At 48.0% G+C, this 19,540-nt stretch overlaps 1 protein-coding gene across 5 annotated transcripts; it reads left to right on the top strand.

Moving 5' to 3' along the window:
* The first annotated feature begins 806 nt into the window (after positions 1 to 806).
* On the top strand, positions 807 to 16,972 carry Gal3st1 (galactose-3-O-sulfotransferase 1). Of its 5 annotated transcripts, XM_078039611.1 has the most exons (4): positions 2,457 to 2,662; positions 2,983 to 3,172; positions 14,492 to 14,634; positions 15,538 to 16,972. In XM_078039611.1, the coding sequence occupies exons 3-4, from the start codon at positions 14,501 to 14,503 to the stop codon at positions 16,676 to 16,678; spliced, it is 1,275 nt and encodes a 424-aa protein (XP_077895737.1). In that variant the 5' UTR covers positions 2,457 to 2,662; positions 2,983 to 3,172; positions 14,492 to 14,500; the 3' UTR covers positions 16,679 to 16,972. The 5 variants fall into 5 exon arrangements, with proteins under 5 accessions (XP_005341929.1, XP_077895737.1, XP_077895736.1 ...); XM_005341872.4 differs by lacking the exons at positions 2,457 to 2,662; positions 2,983 to 3,172 and adding an exon at positions 807 to 987; XM_078039610.1 differs by lacking the exon at positions 2,983 to 3,172.
* The last annotated feature ends 2,568 nt before the right edge of the window (positions 16,973 to 19,540 follow it).

Consider the following 19,540-nt stretch of genomic DNA (forward strand, 5'->3'; position numbering starts at 1 on the left):
ATGGAAAAATGCCTGGCAGTCATGCTGATGTGGAATTTTCCCCATTCCAGAATTGCCCAGAAATGTCGGGGGCAGTGGGACTTTGATGTGGTCCATGTTCTACTGGGTGGCCAGCTGGTTTTGTACTGCCCACAGTGGAGCCAAGAATTCCTAGTTCTGGCCAGGCAGTAGTCCCCATCTTTGGTCCTTTTCTGCTGGGATGAAGGACAAAAGCCTGATCCTGGAAGGGGAGATGGTTCCTGGATAGGGCACCCATAAGCTGCTGGCCCACCTCTCAACCCTGGAGAGGAAGAGTTCTGCTGAGACCTTCAAGCTTAGGACCCTGTTGGAGCGAAGTTCTCAGAGATCCTGGCTCCTCTTCCCCGCCCCTGCTCCTATGGGTTCCAAAGTTGAAAAGTCTGGAGGGGAGGTCATACCTTCAATAAGACCCTGAGCGCGCCAGTGTCCCCAGTGAAAGTTAAGAAAGCAACTATTCCAGCCGCTTCCTTTTAACTCCTTTTTCCCCAAGCTCGGCACCCCCTCCCCAGCACTACTATAAAGCCCCAAGCCTCCTAGAGTCCCCTTTATGGTTGGGGGTTCGGCTGAGCCAAAGGACTGGCTGCAGGACAATGGTCCCGTTGGCGCGTCAGAGACAAATGGGCCTTGTTGGTCTAGCAGCGGGGGCGCACGGCTGCGCCTCAGCACGCTGAATGCAGCTTCTGTGCGTCTGGGGCTGGCGCGCAGGGGCTGGGACCCAAAGGGAGGGGGCAGGGCCTGGGGCGCCCATTGGCCAACGCGCCAGGGGCCGGGCCAGGCCAGTGGCAGCACCTGGCCCGGAGCAGGAGCGGGAGCAGGCGTGGTGGCCGCGGCGCCGGCGGCAGCGGCGGCGGGGCGGGAGAATGGACCAGGCCTGGCGGAGCGCAGGGCCCTGGCAGGTGCGCCCCGCCGCCCAGTGAGTGCCCGGGCTGGCGATCCAGCCACTCCGAGTCCGAGGAGGACTGGGACAAGGTAGGTCCTGGGGTCCAGCGCCCTTGACAGCTAGTGCCCTGCATCAGTCTACTTCCTGAGGACCCCGCCCACACTACTCTAGTTGCTGAAATGGTACTGCGTGCGCACCCAGGGGTATGAGATTGCCGCATCACTGCTCCAGCAGCTGGGTGCACTGGCTGGGGACAAGGAGGGTGCAGGTTTGTGCTAGTCCTGCCCGTTGTTTTTTTCCCTGTGGCCCCCAGTCCCTGAAGGTGGGGTGGGTGGGGCTGGAGAAGGCAGGCTGCTGGCGCTGGATAGGAGCTAAGTCTGTTAATGATTAATTTTCTTGGGTACAGTGGCCTGAGCCTTAGTAGAGGAGGGACAGGGATCTCTACTCTCCCCCACCAGCTCTTCTCAGAGGGCTGTTGGAGTAAGGACTCGGGGTAACGGTAAGGGGAAAATCTCTGCCCTGATATGGTGCCCCAGAGTGGGCAAGGCCACCAAGGAGAGGCTTGTCAGGTGGACCAATCCTGGTGTCCAGGAGAGACCCCATACAAAAATCACAGGGTGCCCATTTCCTGGGTCAGTGCCCAAAAATGGATCTGACTTAGTCTGCTCATTCCTGCCAGGCCAGCACTTCAGTAACAGCACAGAGCATGATTGATCTCTTCCCAAAGGGAATTCTCTTCCCCAGCTGTTCAGATCAGGAGAGGTGATGGGCAAACATCTGGCTGCTGTAACTCACACCAGAGGGAGGAAGGGAGAGAGGGCATAGACCTGACACCTGATCCCAGGGCTGTCATGGTGACAAGTATCATGGAAATCCTTGAGAGGTGTGGAGGAAGGTCCAATCAGGAGAATCTAACCTCTTCCTCTACTGAGAGGATGACCTGAAGCTCAGAGAGGATGAGGCTTGTCTAGGGCCACACAGGAAGCACAGGTGGGCAGGCCTGGGCCAGATCAGCCCCTAAGCATTGGTACTTATTCCCGTTATGCACAGGGTGAATTGAGGCTCAGGAAAATTCAGTGACTTGTCCAAGGTCACTGGACAAGTCACTGAATTCCAGGTAGTCAAGTTGACTCCAAATCACAGGAGTCTTGCTGTGCCCCCACCTCAGGACCTCAGCCTTATCTGGGACCTCTCTGCCCCACTGGGGTCCTAGTCTCTCTGATCTGTGTGGGCTGCCCTAAACCCCAGCTTAAGACCCCTCCCCCTTGCCTCCATGGCTCCCAGCTCTGCCTGACACTTGGGGTGGGCAGGCTGTTACCCTGGGAGCAGAGACAACAGAGCCCTGTTCCCAGCTGCCACCTCAGGCTGCTTCATTCCCTCTTCTTAGCTATGGCTCTGCTTGAAGGAAACTCCATGTGGACAAAATATCTGCTTCCTTTACATCCCTTTCCCTTAATGGGTTTTATGTCCTCTTATCACCCCCAAAGGGAGGAGTGTGCCCTCTACAGCCCCTCCCACTGGACTCCACAGGACTGAATGTGCTGCCCAGTGAAGGAGGCAATGATTAACCTGGGAAAATGATGCAAAAATGGAGGAATTCTGGGCCTGACTGCAGGCTTGTGAAGGGCTCATTGTTCCACTTAGACTGAGTGAGGATATGGACAACTCCTTTTAGGAGCCCTACATCACTCCAGACAGGGCAGAGCTGGTTGCAGCAGAGGTGCCCCTGAGGGTCACCAGACTAGGGACCACCGGAATCACCAGGTGAGGAGTAATGGGAATAAATATACCCAGAGGGCACCTGCTTTCCCATATGCCAGAGATAAGGGCAGAGTTAGGGTCCCCAATAGTGCCCTGACTTGCAGTGGCACTTTGGGTGAGTTTGTCCCTATCTATGCCTCAGTTTTGTCAGATGTGAAATAGGAGGGTTGGGGCAACTTGGATATAGAACATGGGAAATATAGGTTCTTGGAAAGAGAGGGTGGCTTTTCAGGTGTCTGCACCAACAGGTCCTGCTTTCCTTGTTAGATGAATCTAGAAGGAGGAGCATGATAGTAACCAAACATGCTAATATTGTGTGCCAGGTATCATGCAAAGGGCTCTGTATGCCTCACGTCTGTGGATCCTCTGAGCAAGCCTGTGAGAACATGGATATACTTCCACTCTTTAGAAACTTAAATTCAAAAAGAATTCACTTGCCTGAGGTCACCCAGCTGGGAAATGGTGGAGCTGGATTCATAATCAGGGCATCTCAGAGAATCCAGGAGTGGAGAGGTGGGTGAGGATATTTACCTTTCAGCACCTTTTTAAAGCCTTCCTACTGTTAAATATATTTATACAAACAAGTGCATCACCTTTAAAAGATAATTTCAGGCCTATTACAAAGTACAGAGAATGAGATTACCAACTCCTACATACTCACCCCCGAGGTTCTCGGTATTTTTGGAGCTAACAAAGAAGTGACTGACTTCTTGTTGAATCTATGATTTGCTGCTTTGGGTTGACTCAGATCTGCCATCAGGAAGGAGGATGATTTTGCTTAAACAAGACTAGCCAAAAGAGCTATGGGCTTGCTCCTAATTCTGGCTTTGCTGTTAAGCCCTTCCACAAGCTACTGAGCCTCAGTTTCCCCACCTAAAGTGCCAGTAGACACCATAACACTGGGAAGGTCTGTTAATTTCATGGGTGTGTGTGTGTCTGCCCTTTGAAACAGTAGATGGGTGACCCAGTAAGATTAAAGAGTACCTTCTGAATCATCAAAGAACATTGCCCTTTCTCAGTAACCTATTACCAATTGGCATACATACCTACACCCAAAGGGGCATTGGAGTAGGAGCAAGATTCCAGAACTGACAATTTGGAGGTGGTCTTATGAGCCAGCAAATGACCTGCTGGGCACTTCTCCCCATCTCTGCTTCAGCACCCCACTCCAGAGGGATTGAGTGAGGAAGCTTCCAGATCCTTATAAGTCACTCCTGAAGGGAGGCCCATCCTTTCTCTACTGCACCTGTAGCTGTGCAGTCCACACTTTCCAGCTCTATACCAGGCGTCTACTGCCTGCTCCTCATCTAGGACATAGAGGTTCAGAGAGGGCAGCCTGCTTTCCTCACAAACACAGTGAGATGGGACATAAACTCAGACTAGCCACTTTCCCCTGCTCTGCCAGCCAGGCTGTAGTTTTTAAAAATGGATATATCTTTTTCCCTGCTAAAATAATACAGGTTCCTTTGTGTAAAAAAAAAAAAAAAGAAAAATGGTGTTTGTGTCTGTGTGTATGGGTGGGTGAGTGGGTGTCTCTGAGAAAGAGAAAGGCAGGGGGAGTTTTGTTTTGTTTTATTTTTTTGCAGCTGGGAATCAAACCCAGGATCTCACACATATGAGGCAAGCACTCTACCACTGAGCTATACCCTCTGCTCTTTTAATTTTATTTTGAGAGAAGGTCTCTAAGTTGCCCGATTGTCCTTGAACTTGAAATTCTCCTGCCTCAGCCTCCCACTTAGCTGAGATTACAGGCATGTACCACCATGCCTATACATTTTGATTATAGAATCAAAATGTGTTACAGAAAGTATATGGCTCTGCTCTCCTGGGAAGTATAGCTTCTCTTTGGTAGTCTTTTAAAACTCTTTTACAAGGTACATATGTATAGCTTTGCTCTATATGAATAAGTTCATTCTGTCCACTGTGTAATCAGGCTGAATACTAGGCATCTCTTTTTAACCTCTCTGATACTCAGTTTCCTAGTCTGAAAAATAGATATAAAGGCTTTATGAGCATTGGAGGATCTGTAAGTAATACTTCAGTCTCCATCTCTGTGTGCTCATCTCAGATCTCTTGTTAGATTTTCTTTGAAGATATTGCCACAAGTAGGATTGCTCGGCCTGAGAGTGGTCACCATTAGAAAACATAATAGTTGCTTTCAAATTTGTAATCTTTTCTGATTTTTTTTTTGTTTTTGATTTTTCTTTTGCAGTGCTGGGGATTGAATCCAGGGCCTTGTGTGTGCTAGGCAAGTGCTCTTACCAATAAGCCACACACCCAGCTGTCTTTTTGTTCCACTTTTACAGCTTCCTCCCATGTCCTTATGGGTGTACCTCTGGGACACTCTCACACGACCACCTTCTCTGCCAGAGCTCTGTTTCTCTGTGTGCATGTTGAGCCAATGGCATGGATACGCATCAGTTGGGGAATGGGGGCTGCAGAATGTGATGCAGCTAATGGCTTTCCCTCGCTGAACATTTTTCTCTCCCTGGGATACTTACCATCCTGCTCCTGTAAACACAGGCTTCCTCTCCTTCCTCCCTATTGCTGGTGACTCCATCTACTCCTGTGGCCTCAGGTTCCAACTCTGTGCCTGTGGGCCCCAAACTGCCTCCCTCAAGACCTCCCTCTTCTGCTCCAGGCAGAGTATCCCACTGCTTGTTGGACTGTCCATGGACATCCCACATAGACTTCTTGTGCCCTAGTGGAACTGACATACCGCCCTACCTTCCTGCTAAACCTGCCCCTCTCAGCCTCCTCAATGCAGGGCCTCAGCCAGCCAAAAGGAACTTTCCCAAAAGGAACTTTCCCCTCTCCTCCTCCACGCCTGGTCACCCAGCAAATGCTGCCTACATCATGGTTTACAGATGGTGCCTGTGCATCCCCGCCTTCCCCTTAGTCCAGATCATCTCACAGTTGGACAGCTGTAACAGCTTACCATCAAGGTCTGTCTCTTCCTCCCTTTCCTTCCCCACCCCTACCATTCATTTTCCACCTAACATCCCTGTGGGAATCCCATCTTCTCACTCCTCTGCTGAAGATCCTTCTGGTGTTTCCCATCACCCACAGGATCAGGCTAGACTTCTTGGCATGGCTTTTTGAGGTCAGGGCATCCTTCTTACCTCTGCCCTGTTTTTTTTTGGCTATGCTTCTAAGTCTCCCCTGTCTACCCAGCCTCATATGGACACTTCAACCAGGTTGAACTATAGTTTCTCAATTGCCCTGGACCTTTGCATATGCTTTTCTTTCTGCTTGTTTATTCCAGAATAACATGCACATTCGTTAATAACAGGAGCTATCATAATAGACAAACCCCAAGTTCCAAAAGGCTTAACACAAAGGCAACTTAATTTCTATTTTCTTGAAATCCAGTGGATGTTTGTGGACAGTGAGGCAGAGACCCAGGCTCCTCCCATCTCATGGCTCTACCCACTTCCACATCCTTGAAGGTCACCCCATTCACTGGGTAGAGGGAAAGTGGAACACAGAGGAGTTCTGCTCACTTAACCTCATCAGTGTCATTCTGTTCATATTCCATCAGCCAGAATTCAGTCACATAAAGACACTGACTGCAAAGGAGGATGGGAATTGTCTAACCATGTAACCATGGAGAAAAGGGAACTGCCCTTGGAAAGTGGAGAACACACAGCAGCAGTTACTACCACTGGCGCCTCCTCACCCACAAAGTCTCCTTCCCTGACACCACCCCTCACCCCTTCCCTAGGCTGGATCATGTGTCTTCTCTGTGCTGCAGCAAGCCCCAACCAGTTTCCTCCATCTTGCTTCTCTGGACACCCTAGGACTGTGAGCACCATATGCCCTGCACTGAGTGTCCTGTGTACTCTAGTACTGGAATCTAGAGACAAAAAAAAAAAAAAAAAAAAGAAGACGAGGACCAAAATCTTAATGGTAGTGACTCCCAGGAATGGGGCTCTTTTCATTGTATTCTTTATATTTTATGTTTTCTGAATTTTGTTCAGTGATCCTATATTTCTATTATCATTTAAATTTTTTTTGGTAGAGGGAGAATGAACCAAAGATGGTATCACTAATATTTCTGGCAGTAACCCCTGCTGTCAGGATGATGGGGGACACAATTCTGCAATCAAGCCTCCCCACTCTGAAATGTTGGCTTCATTTGGGTCTTTACTTGCCTCCCCACTCTGAGCACATCTCACTTGCTCCTGGAGAGCTTGAGTGCCACTCCTTCACCGCTGCCCCATAGAGTGGGGATGACAGCCAAGGTCTTCAGCCAGCAATCTGAGAGTGGCATGATGCATGGGAAGTCCCAAACACAGGAATGGATACTGTTTGGTTCAGAGTCCACATTCCTAAGTTGTAGTCACTGCTGTTCAATGCCAACTCTGCTCTGCTTCACCCCCATAAAACTGTCTTCAAACCAGCTCATTCTAATTTCCAATAGGCATCAGAAAAAAATAAAACAATTCCAAAGCATGTCCCAAACCTGATTCCAGCACTTGGAGAGATTGTAACTCTCAGCCTGGCCTGTGGCAGTTTTAGCTCTGGTATTTTGTGGGTACTTGGGGCTTCTCAGGTTGGATGGGGTTTTCAGAAAACAGGGGCTCACAGCAAGTGGCAGATGCCTGCTGCTCCCTGGGAGGAACTTGCAGTTGCTTAACATATGAGAATGCTCAGTGGGGCAGGAAGAAAAGACTAACATTTAACAGAGTCATGAGATGGGAGGGAAAGGGAGAGAAAAGGAAATTGCATGGAAATGAAGGGAGACCCTCATTGCTATACAAAATTACATATAAGAGGTTGTGAGGGGAATGGGAAAATAAACAAGGAGAGTAATGAATTACAGTAGATGGGGTAGAGAGAGAAGAAGGGAGGGGAGGGGTGGGGGGATAGTAGGGGATAGGAAAGGTAGCACAATACAACAATTACTAATTGGGCATTATGTAAAATTGTGGATGTATAACCGACGTGATTCTGCAATCTGCATTTGGGGTAAAATTGGGAGTTCATAACCTACTTCAATCTAATGTGTGAAATATAGGTCAAGAGCTTTGTAATGTTGTGATCAACCAATAAAAAAAATAAAAAAATAAAAAATAAATAAAAAAAAAGAGAATGCTCAGTGGGGATGAAAAACTGTCACAAAATTATGATTATTAACTGATAGTGATCCCTGGGTCTCTAGAGCCTGCTGCCTGGGCCATGATGGGGCACTGGGCATCAGTGCTGAAGGGGAGATAAAGAAGCCTTCTAGGCACAAGGGGTCACTTTGTCTAGAGACAAAGCCAAGACAGACCTGAGCCTAAGATTTTAGTGTGGGGCTGAGCCCAAGAGTCCCTGGCCTTTATAGCCAGTATCCCTAGAATTGTCTCTTAGACCTGCTGAAGCCCCAGGAAGAATCAGCTTCTGCAGTCAGCCCAAATCCTACAAAGCTGGTCTAGGGTGTATATGTGTCCCCAGCCCTCACCCACAACAGGCCAGGAGCTGCCCAGAATGGATTCTGTATCCCCTCTGATCAAGAAGCTAAAGCTCAGAGAATAAGATCTCTCCAGACTCATCCTCGCAGTCTTGGTCAGACACTGACTCCTGGAAGTCTTCCATGCCCAGTTAGTTCCTCACTCCTCAGGGATCCTGCAGATTTGGAATTAACCTTGGTCCCTAGGTATGTGTCAGCCCCTTTAAGTCCTGGATCTTGGCAAGTCTTCGTTTGGACTCTTTGTTGTCTGCTGTGTGATCTTCAGACTTGGTTTCTTCACCTGAGGAGTGGCTGATGGAGGTGCTTGGTGCTTGGGGCAGCTGTGAGACTTAAATGAGGTGCAGTGTGGATCATTAGCCTCCCGCCTCCTTTTCCTCCCTTCAAGCCCTCAAGCCTGTCCTGTGCTTTCTGCAGGGCTCTGCAGTTGCTGTGTCCTTGGCCCAAGGACGTCTGGAACTCTGCTGAGCCCTTAGATAAAAGCTGCCCGGTTGTCAGGTCCAGGGAGAGGCGTGGGACCGCCCAGGGCTGTTCAGCAGGGTGTGAGGGGCAGAGGGCCAGGGAACCACCTGCAGGGTACTGGGATATGCCACTTGCTGTCCCCAGGGAGAGAACTCATAAATATTCACACCCACTGGAGAAGGAGGGAGCCAGCCAGGCTGCTACTGGGTGTCATTGGAGCATTCTTTTCTCCCAGTGACTGCAGAGGCAGCCCAGGAGTCAGATGTAGCTCAGGCTGGGAGAGGAAAGGATAGCCAGTCACAGAGGTGAGTAGATCCCCTCTGCACTCACACCAGGGTCCTCTTGGTGGTGATGCTCTAGGCCAGGTTTACCTTCCTGAGTTTGGTTTCCCTGTGTGTTAGATGTGGGGATAAGTCCTATTTTTTCTTTATTTCCTGAGGGGTCTTAGCTGAACCGTCCTAGCTGAATGGGAGGACGCCTGGGCCTGGCCTGCTGCCAGTCACCTGCACTGATGGAGGCCAGTGTGAGTGGGGTAATCAATCCACAAAGGCAAGGATAGATTGAAGTGGAGACTGGCTAGGGGATTGTGTCCTGTGTCCCTGAGTCTGTGACCACTATGGACAGTGGAGGTAGAAGACCCAGGTTCTGGTTCTATTTCTGCTGCTACTGTGCTATGTGACCTTGAGGGTGCCCCTGCCCTCTTAGAAACTTGACTTCCCTGCCTCTCTGTCTTCTGGCTTAGAGATCATGAAACTTAAGCTGCACTGAGATTGTCCTTGAACCTGGGGCCTTTGGAGATGGGGCCAGGAGTGGGACCTGGGAGGGTAATAATAATAATGATAACAATGGCGGCAGGCCACGCACAGCAAGTGTTTGCTCTGCGTCTGCTCTGTGCTGCGGAATGCAGAGTATCTGCACAGCACCCAGGGATGGAAGGAAAGTTGTACTATCATGTAGGAGGAAAATTTGAGGCCCAGAGAGGGACACAGCCTTTCTTGGAGCACACAGTAAGAAAATAACAGATGGGATTTAAAACCAGAACCTAGCCCTAGAGTTGCTGTCTCCAGAGAACTCTTGTGTGTGGCTCCCACGTGCCTAATTTTCACATGTGCTCTTGTGCACACATGACCCTCACTAGTATGACTTCCATGTTTAGCTTTCACTCTTGGGATATTTACATACATGTGGCCTATATGCATGGCTCTGACCTGTTTGTCTCACACATGGGCTGTTTCCTATGTGGCTCTCAATGAGGCGTTGGCTGCCTGGACCATGGTCTCATATACACTCCGGGATAGGGCTACGTGACCCTGAGGATTATGGGGGTCATTCATCAAACATTTACCAGGTGCCAAGCTCAGGAATGAGTCACTGCTATAAGGCTCGCCTGAAGCTGAGCACAGAGAGGATCTTTCCTTCTGAACACCCAGGCATGTGAATCAAGACTGCATCCTGGTAAATAATGCTAATGGTTAATTATGATCACTATTAATAATTAATATGTGTCCACCGCCTCCTGAGTACATGCATTCTCTCATTAGAATCTCACAGCCTCAGGACTGTTCTCCCTCAAGCCAGGCTCCTGGCTGCCAGCCAGCACCCCTCTGGGCCTTAGTTTACCCGGAGGCTCTGCCTATGATCACAAAGAATCCTGTCTGCCCTGATCTTGCTGTTGTGTGGTCACTGTACACATGAGGAGACTAAGTCTCAGAAATAGTGAGCTTTGGGCCCAAATTCACAGAGGCCAGGCAGAAAGAGAATGACTAGTATTGGACACTCAGGTGGCCAACATAGAAACACTAGCCATCAGGGCCCCTTTCCCCTCTCTGTTCATTCTGCATGCTGGCTCAACCCACAAAGACCAGTTCCTGCTGTGTTCTTGGGACAGAACTTCCCCCATGCCTTGGCCTATGGTGGAATTGCTGCCATGGAAATGCTTCCTTCTTCCTTCCTTCCCTCCTTCTTTCCTTCCCTCTTTCCCTCCTATGGGTTTAGGGTGCTCCAGGCAGGATTGTCAGGGACAGAGAAGGAAGATGTGTGCTACTGGTCCACAGACCTGGACTCAAATTCCTTCCATACCTCTGCCTTTATGAGTGACCCTGGGCAAGTTGGGTCACCTCCTGTAGCCTCAGTTTCCCCATCTGCAAAATGGGACTGACAGTGGGTAAATTAACATCCATTGACTGGCTGAGTAGAGACAGTTAAATGCTCTGAAAAAGCCCCTGCCCCAGGCCTGGCTCCTCACAGGGGCTCAAAATTGTAATCAGAGTGTGAAATGGCCAAGGATGCAGCAGCCAGCAGGGGCCAGGCTGGGCAAAGGCCTGGTGAGGTTTAAGGAAGTCAAAATGGGAGAATGTAGGAATGAGTGAACCAGTGATGAGGTGGGTGGGGCCAAGTGGAACCTGATTGGCAGTTCAAGAAGGCTGGTCTGCCCCCTGCTGCCTGGCCTCCTGCCTAGACCTCCACCATTGCAGTTTCCCAGAGTTCCGGAAAGTACCCTGGTGAGTGGGGCTGCTGAGGCAGGGGTGGGCCCTCAGAATATAGTCAGGGTAAGCCACAGAATCCTAATCCCTCCACATTTTAAAGCCATAGAAACTGAAGCTCAGGGCTCCACTCAGGGTTCTGAACCAGTGTAAGACTCCAGCCTGAATTAGCCCTGCTTTCTGTTGTAGCCCTGAGGTGCAGGAGGCTGATAGGGACGCTTGAGGCTTGGGGCAGGTTTGTGAGTAGCCCAGTGGTCACTCCTTGTCCGAGGATGGCAGCAGGCCTTCAGGGAGGGGTTTAGGAGAGATTCAGCTTGCCTGACCCATCTCAGGGAGGCTCCCATGGGCCCAGGTAGAGTGATTCCCACCTTACACATGAGAAACAGAATCTAAGGAGGTCCCTGGCTTGTCTGAAATCACAGCATTGGATTGAAATAGGCCTGAGGGGTTGGGCCTGATGTTGGTAGGTCTCCCTCCTAGAACCCCTCCTGACAGGTTTTACCCCACCTTGCAAGCTTTGTAATTTATTATTTAAATTATTTGATAGCTGAGTGCAATGTATTATCTTTTTCAGATTAAAAAGTAATATGGGCCCCTTTAAAGAATGTAACAGTTTAAAAAATGCATAATTTGGAAGAAATATTCCCATATATACTCTCCCCCAGATATGCAGAGGATACCATTGCTGAAATGTAGATTTCAGGTTGAACATTTCTAATCTAAAAATCTGAAATCCAAAATGCTCCCAAAGCTGAAACTTTTGGAGTGCCCACATGATGCCACAAGTGGAAAATTCCACACCTGACCTCATGTGATGGGTCACAGCCCAAACACAAGGACACTAAAAATATTGTATAAAATTACCTTCAAGCTATGGGTAGAAATGAATTTCATGTTTAGACTTGGGTTCCATTCCCAGGATATCTCATTATATAAAGGCAAATATTCTGTAATCAAAAAAAAATCTGAAATTCAAAATACTTCTGGTTTCAAGCATTTTAGATAAGGAATAAAGGGATACTTCACCTGTACTGCTCTCCACTTACTTTCTTCTGGGTCTTCATGTAGTTTTACATACATATATAAAGAATATGGAGGGCTAATTGATGGACATATTGTTCTAGAACTTTCTTTTTTCCACACAAATAGATCATGATGTGTTTTTAGCTACACCTTGTTTTGTGTAGTTATTGTTGTTGTTTTGTTTTTTAAACATCTGCAGATGACTCTTTCTATGAATGGGTCTTGATTTATGTAATGGTTCCTTGCTGATAATCACTGAGGTTGTTTCTGATTTGCTCCTGTTTCTGATCAAGCAGCTGTGAATACCCTTGCACATGTGGCTTTACATTTGCCCAAATGTTTAGAAAAATGAGAAGTCAGAGAGCATGCACCTTTGTCCTTTGACATCACTGCCCTCCTACACTCTCCCTTACCCTTGCCCAATGCCCTGTCTACCTTGTAAAGTAAACAAGGATGTCATGAGGGAGACCAGATTCCCTCTTGTAGTACAGTGTCTTTCTTTGCAAATGCTTTTCATGTTCTTTCCAGTGAGGACCAATTTCTAAATGATGAACAAAGGACTCAGAGATTGGTGCCACCTGGTGGGTTGGCCTAAGGGGCCCTTTCTCCAGGAGAAGTTTGTGGATGCCTTGGATAACTTTTCCAGAGAGTAGTGTATGGGCTCCTACCCAGGTGGTCTGTTCTATCTTCTGCCCCTAGGCACAGTGGTGATGATCTATGCATGTGATCATAGGGCAGCAATGTTACTTCTGGTGGCCTCAGGGGCTCAAGAGCTTAAGCTAAAGTGAGAGTAGAAAGTTCTAAGGCCCTGGTTTTGCTGCTAAGGGGTGGTCCCCCCAACAAGCTCTCTCCTGGAGAGAGCTTATCCTCATTATAGCCCATGATTCAGTTTTCTGTGATAGGGTTGCCACATTCAAACCAAACCTCCCTCTAAACAAATATATAATAATAATAAAACCCCCAAAATACTGTTTAAATTATAGATTGAATAATTTTTAGTATATCTCATGTAATATTTGGGACATAGTCATACAACTAAAATATTTTATTCATTAGTGAACTGAAATGCACATTTCACTGGGCATCTCTCCCTGTGGGCCATCAAAGAGAAGGTGGGTATGTGGGTAGAGGCCTGTCTGATTGTGTGAGCTTAGTCACCTTCTCAGTTGTGAGCCTGTTTCTCTACCTGCCTCCCCTATAGATCCCAGTAGTGCAGGGGCTGGTGGAAAAAGAGCAGGAGATTTAGCCCCTTATTGGGCAGCCACAAAGGTGGTACAGAGGACATATAGGGCTGGCACTCTAAAAAGTAAAGGATTCAGGTCCCCAGAGAGCTTCTGGCCTTTCCTGTAGACAGCCCATTCCAGGCCTAGGGACACAGAGCACTGAGCAAGGATCTACTTTTCCTTCTTACTTAAAAAAGTATTTCATTATGAAGCCCCAAAAGATCCAAAAGAAAGGTAATGAACACTAGTGTCATCACCAACCAGATTAAAATTTTGTTTTAAAAAAAACACATTTTTTTAATTTAAAAATTTTTTCCAATTTGTTTACATGACAGCAGAATGCATTTTGTTTCATTGTACAAATGGAGCACAACTTTTCAGTTCTCTGGTTGTATATGTTGCAGAGTTGCACCATTTGTGCAATGATACATATACCTAGGGTAATGATGTCCATCTCATTGCACCATCTTACCTACCCCCATGCCCCCTCCCCTCCCCTTCCCCTTTGCCCAATCCAAAGTTCCTCCATTCTTCCCATGCCCCTCCCCCATTATGTATCAACATCCACTGAGAGAACATTCAGCTTTTGGTTTTTTGGTATTGGCTTACTTCACTTAGCATATTTTCCAACTCCATCCATTTACCAGCAAATGCTATAATTTTATTCTCTTTTAATGCTGAGTAATATTCCATTGCATATATGTACCACAGTTTCTTTATCCATTCATGTATTGAAGGGCAGCTAGGTTGGTTCCAACATTTAACTATTGTGAATTGAGCTGCTATAAACATGCATGTGGCTGCATCACTGTAGTATGCTGATTTTTAAGTTCTTTTGGTAGAGATCAAAGAGTGGGATAGCTGGGTCAAATAGTAGTCCCATTCCAATTCTTCTAAGGAATCCCCATAATGCTTTTCAGAGTGCCAATAAGCTTAAAACTTAAAACAGAACCATGAGGCAGAAACTTCTCCCTGCCTTGTTTCTCTTTGAGTTGACAAACCCTCTCTGTCTGCAACCCTATGGCTGTCTATCTCCATGTGTTTTTCTTTCTGTCCCTATCTGGACCCTGTAGGGGGGGGTCACAGTGCTGGCAAATGCAGATCCTTGCTTCCAGGCCCAGAGCAGCCTTGGGTGCTTGTTGGGACCAGCCTCCTGATGCTTGTTTCCACTCTCTGCTGCCCCTTACAGGTGTCTGAGATGCCGCCCACACTACAGAAGAAGCGCTGGGAGTCCATGGCCAAGGGGTTGGTTCTGGGAGCTCTTTTTACCAGCTTCCTGCTGCTATTGTACTCCTATGCTATGCCCCCACTGCACACTGGCCTGACCTCCACGTGAGTAGCCTAGTTGAGCACCCAGTGGTGGGGATATAGAGGGACTACTCCCCTTCAGGGAGGCCCTGTAATTGCCTTACTGCAGGACCTGCCTGAATGATTGATGCTATATCCTGGGTAGCCATCCTGAACACTGCATCATGCTCTGCTGGACAGAAACTCCGCTACTGAGGGCAGAACTCACCATGTAATCCTGGGCCTCAGCGTGCTCATCTATGAAATGAGGAGAACAGCAGAGCCTGCCTTATAGAGTGGGAGAATCACATCATACCATTTATGTCCAGGGCATGGATTATATTATCTGAGGCTCCAGGAGGGCCACAGGGAAGAGGTCAGTTTATCTAAAAGCACTCAGCTGGCACAGGGCCTGGATTAAAACTCCTGTATGACCCCAGGCCTTGCTCCTAACCATCCGGTAATCCTGATGGGCATATGGGTGCAGCAAACAGGAAAGGTTTCTCATGGAGATGCTCAGCACAGATCTGGCACAGCCTGTACTTTTAGTTGCTAGGTATTAAATTGAACTGGAGGAAATTGTCAATTACTGACTCTACTAAAGGGCAATTTCATGTGGTCCAACCTAGTACTATTTTACAATAAACATAAGACACTGGCCATGATTGAGACAAAAGCCTGTGTACCTCACTTCACTTCAATCTCACACTAACATCACAAATAGGGCCTGTTATTCTCCCCACTTCACAGATGAGGAACTGAAGCCAGAGAGGCCAAATCACTGGCTCAGGTATTCAGCCTAGACTCAGGCCCATCTGTGTCCCCATCTCATCCCTGTTGCCACCACTGTCATCAACAAACCCATGTTTAGGCATGAGGGCCCAAGGTTCTAAGTCCCCAGACCCCCAGCGGCCTCTGACACTCTTCCTACCTCTCTGTCTCTAACAGGACCCCCGACGCCATAGCACCCTGCTCCCCAGTCTCTGGTGAGTCAGAGGGGGTGATTCTGGCCAATGGCTCATTTAGAGGTTGCCAGCCCCGGCGCAACATCGTGTTCATGAAGACTCACAAGACGGCCAGCAGCACGCTGCTCAACATCCTGTTCCGCTTTGGTCAGAAGCACGGGCTCAAATTCGCCTTCCCCAATGGTCGCAACGACTTCGATTACCCGGCCTTCTTCACCCGCAGCCTGGTGCAGGACTACCGGCCCGGGGCCTGCTTCAACATCATCTGCAACCACATGCGCTTCCACTATGAGGAGGTGCGCGGCCTGGTGCCACCCAACGCCACTTTCATCACCGTGCTCCGGGACCCTGCCCGCCTTTTCGAGTCCTCCTTCCACTACTTTGGACCCGTGGTGCCCCTCACGTGGAAGCTCTCAAGCAGCGACAAGCTGGCGGAATTCTTGCAGGACCCAGATCGCTACTACGACCCCAACGGCTACAACGCCCACTACCTCCGCAACTTGCTCTTCTTCGATCTGGGCTATGACAGTGGCCTGGACCCTGACAGCCCGCAGGTGCAGGAGCACATACTGGAGGTGGAGCGCCGCTTCCACCTGGTGCTCCTCCAGGAGTACTTCGATGAGTCTCTGGTGCTGCTGAAGGATCTGCTCTGCTGGGAGCTGGAGGACGTGCTGTACTTCAAACTCAACGCCCGTCGTGATTCACCAGTGCCTCGGCTCTCTGGGGACCTTTACCGCCGTGCCACAGCCTGGAACATGCTGGATGCCCGCCTCTACCGCCACTTCAATGCCAGCTTCTGGCGCAAAGTGGAGGCCTTTGGGCGGGAGCGTATGGCCCAAGAGGTGGCTGCCCTGCGCCGTGCCAATGAGCGCATGCGGCGTATCTGCATTGATGGTGGTCGGGCAGTGGATGCAGCTGCCATCCAGGACTCAGCCATGCAGCCCTGGCAGCCGTTGGGTTCCAAGTCCATCCTTGGTTACAACCTCAAGAAGAGCATCGGGCAGCGACACCAACAGCTCTGCCGTCGGATGCTCACGCCCGAGATCCAGTATCTGATGGATCTTGGCGTTAACCTCTGGGTCACCAAGCTCTGGAAGTTCATTAGGGACTTTCTGCGGTGGTGACATCCTGCTGACCTGTGACCTCCCAGCTCATTCACTACAGAGGGGCTGGGCAGGGACCTGCTGATGTTGGCTTCCTTCAGCCCCTCCTGGTGCCACCCTGGACCCCAGGGTGAGGAGAGGCTCTCAAGGGGATGTAGCCAACCAGAACTGGGCCCCTGGTACACAGGGCCTCACAGGAGAGCAGTATTTGACTAATTATACTATTTTTTATTAAACCCTCTACCCTCTATTTCCTGCCTCCCCTTAAAGGGGAGACCTCAGAAGTAAAAGGATTTGATGTTGTGTTTTTGTTAATCAGCCTCGGTGGTGGTGACTGGAAGGGCCCTGGGATGGGGGGAATCCCAAAAGAGCACAGTGATCTGTTTGTGAAAGTGTCTGTAAGACAGCCCAGTGCAGAGCAGGGATCTGATATGTATGTTACATATCGAAGCCTTGTGTGGTTCAGGAACTCCCATGGCTTCCAATACCTGGAAAATTTTTGTTTGTGCTCGACTGTATGTGCATATGTGCATGTGTGACCGAACTCTGGTTTTGTGCCTGGCCCTGGGATAAGTGCTTTGTGGACATTATCTCAACTCATCTTCACCAAAACTCAGGGTTGTTGAGACTGTTATCTTATATTAGAGAGGAGGAAAGGAGCTCAGAGAGGGAAAATCACCTGGCTGAGATCACACTGTAAATGGTAGGACTGGAGCAGGTACCTGGTGAGTGGAAAGTATGGGCAGATCAGGACGGAGTCCAAGAATGAGTGAATGTGTGTGTCTGTGCATGCATGTGCGCACTCATGTGTGTGTGATGGAGGTGGGGTGGGGAGCATTTTGTGGGGTAGGTTCTGGGCCCAGGCTAAGAGCTTCTTACTCATTAATCCTCATAATAATCTCCCCACACACACATTTTTAATTTGTACATTATAGTTGTACATATTGATGAGATTTGTTGTTACATACTTATATATTCATAATAATCTTCAAGCCAGGCACAATTACTGTCCCATATTATAGATGTGGGAACTGTAGTCTTAATAGGGCAAGGGACTTGCCCAAGGTCACATTACAAGATATATCAGATCCAAACGATCTCTCAAGGACTCCCAAATCTTTCCGTCTTTGTGTCTGTTCACTCTATCCCTACTGCTCCTTCCCCTGGCTTCCAGTTAGCACCTTCTGTCTCCACCCATCTTTCCCACTTCTGCTGTCCCCAGAATGCCTCACACATCTGCCCCTTCCACCCTCACATTCAGTTCAATTTATCAAAAATAAATAAATAAACAAACAAACAAACTGGTCTCACCTAATACCTGTTGCACCCCTAGACCTCATCTGTCCTCAATCATACAGCAGTCAACAAGTTGGTCAGGACCCTCCTGGAACTTATATCTAGAAGATGGCCACCAAGGCATAGTCAGATGTTATTGACCAGGGTGGGGATGCTCCTGGCTCTAACTTCAGCTGATGTGACTGCCTCCTTCAGCATCTCCAGGGGGACGGTGGCTTTTGGTGGCACATACTCTCAGGCTTCCAACTAGAAATTGATATCCAGAACTGAATCCCAGAAGCCACAGTCAAGAAACTGTTTATTGGAGACCTATTGTGTCAGGCTCACACACACCTGAGCTGAAGTATCTACAGCCTCCCTTCTATGCACACCAAAGATGAGGAAGGTTAATTCAAAGCCCCACACCTAATTAGTGCTAAAGGCAGAACTCAAACCAACATGGCTCGGCTCTTGACCCTTCTCTGGTTTTGTGATATCTGAGCTTTTTTGGCCAAGCAGCATGGGGAAGAGTCAGGGTGATTAATTGTCCCAGTATTTTGAGACTCTCCTGGTTTTAGCACTGAAAGTTCCCCATCCCAGGAAACTCCTCAGTCCTAGAAAACAAGGTTTGACCTCACCAATTCCCTAGAGCCACCCTGCCTACACCTTCATAATCTTCCTATAATGTTCTTTGCAACACACCCTTGGAGACTTTATCTAAATCATATGCGGGGAAATAAGCAAAAACAAAGAACTGACAAAAACTAAGACTAGGGCTGGGTTGTGGCTCGGTGGTAGAGCACTTACCTAGCATGTGTGAGGCACTGGGTTCGATTCTGAGAACCACATATAAATAAATGAATAAAATAAAGGCCCACCAACATCTTAAATTTTTTTTTAAAAGCTAAGTTTATACCTACAAAAAGACGTTATTAATCCCAAATCTATAAGAGAATTTGACCACAATTTTATTAGTCAAAGATAGAAGTCAGTATGTAGTATGATACTATCTTGGATTTAAAGAACCTCATAATTTTATCTCCTTAGACTCTGAAGGGCCTAGAAGTACCAATAATAACATTATTATATATTGCATTATTTTATTGTTATTGGCATTTCAAGATCCTTTGGGATCTGAGGAGAACAAAGCTGGTAGACAGCAGGTGCTAGAAATATAAATTATTACATTGGAAACATCTGCCTGATAGGTTCTAAAACCATTACAGTAATTAACTCATGAATTTATTAGAGAAGCAAATTATTCATTTTTAAAAAATAGAGCCAAAGGAAGGGAAAAGGAAAATTCATTTTTAAGGGCCCTTAAGGGTTCCAATTCTATTGAGGAACCTCCATACTGATTTCCATTGTGGTCTTGCTAATTTATAATCCCATCAACAGTATGAAAGTTTCCTTTTTCCTCCATATCTTCTCTAGCATTTATGATTGCATAATTATATTCTTGATGGTTGCCATTCCAACGGGAGTGAGATTAATTCTCACTGTAGTTTCATTTGCATTTTCCTAACTGCTAAACATGTTGAACATGTTTTCATATATTTTTTGGCTATATGTATTTCTTCTTTTGAGAAGTGTCTTCTTAGTTCATTT

Source organism: Ictidomys tridecemlineatus, chromosome 2 (genome assembly GCF_052094955.1).
Source record: "Ictidomys tridecemlineatus isolate mIctTri1 chromosome 2, mIctTri1.hap1, whole genome shotgun sequence".
NCBI lineage: Eukaryota > Metazoa > Chordata > Mammalia > Rodentia > Sciuridae > Ictidomys > Ictidomys tridecemlineatus.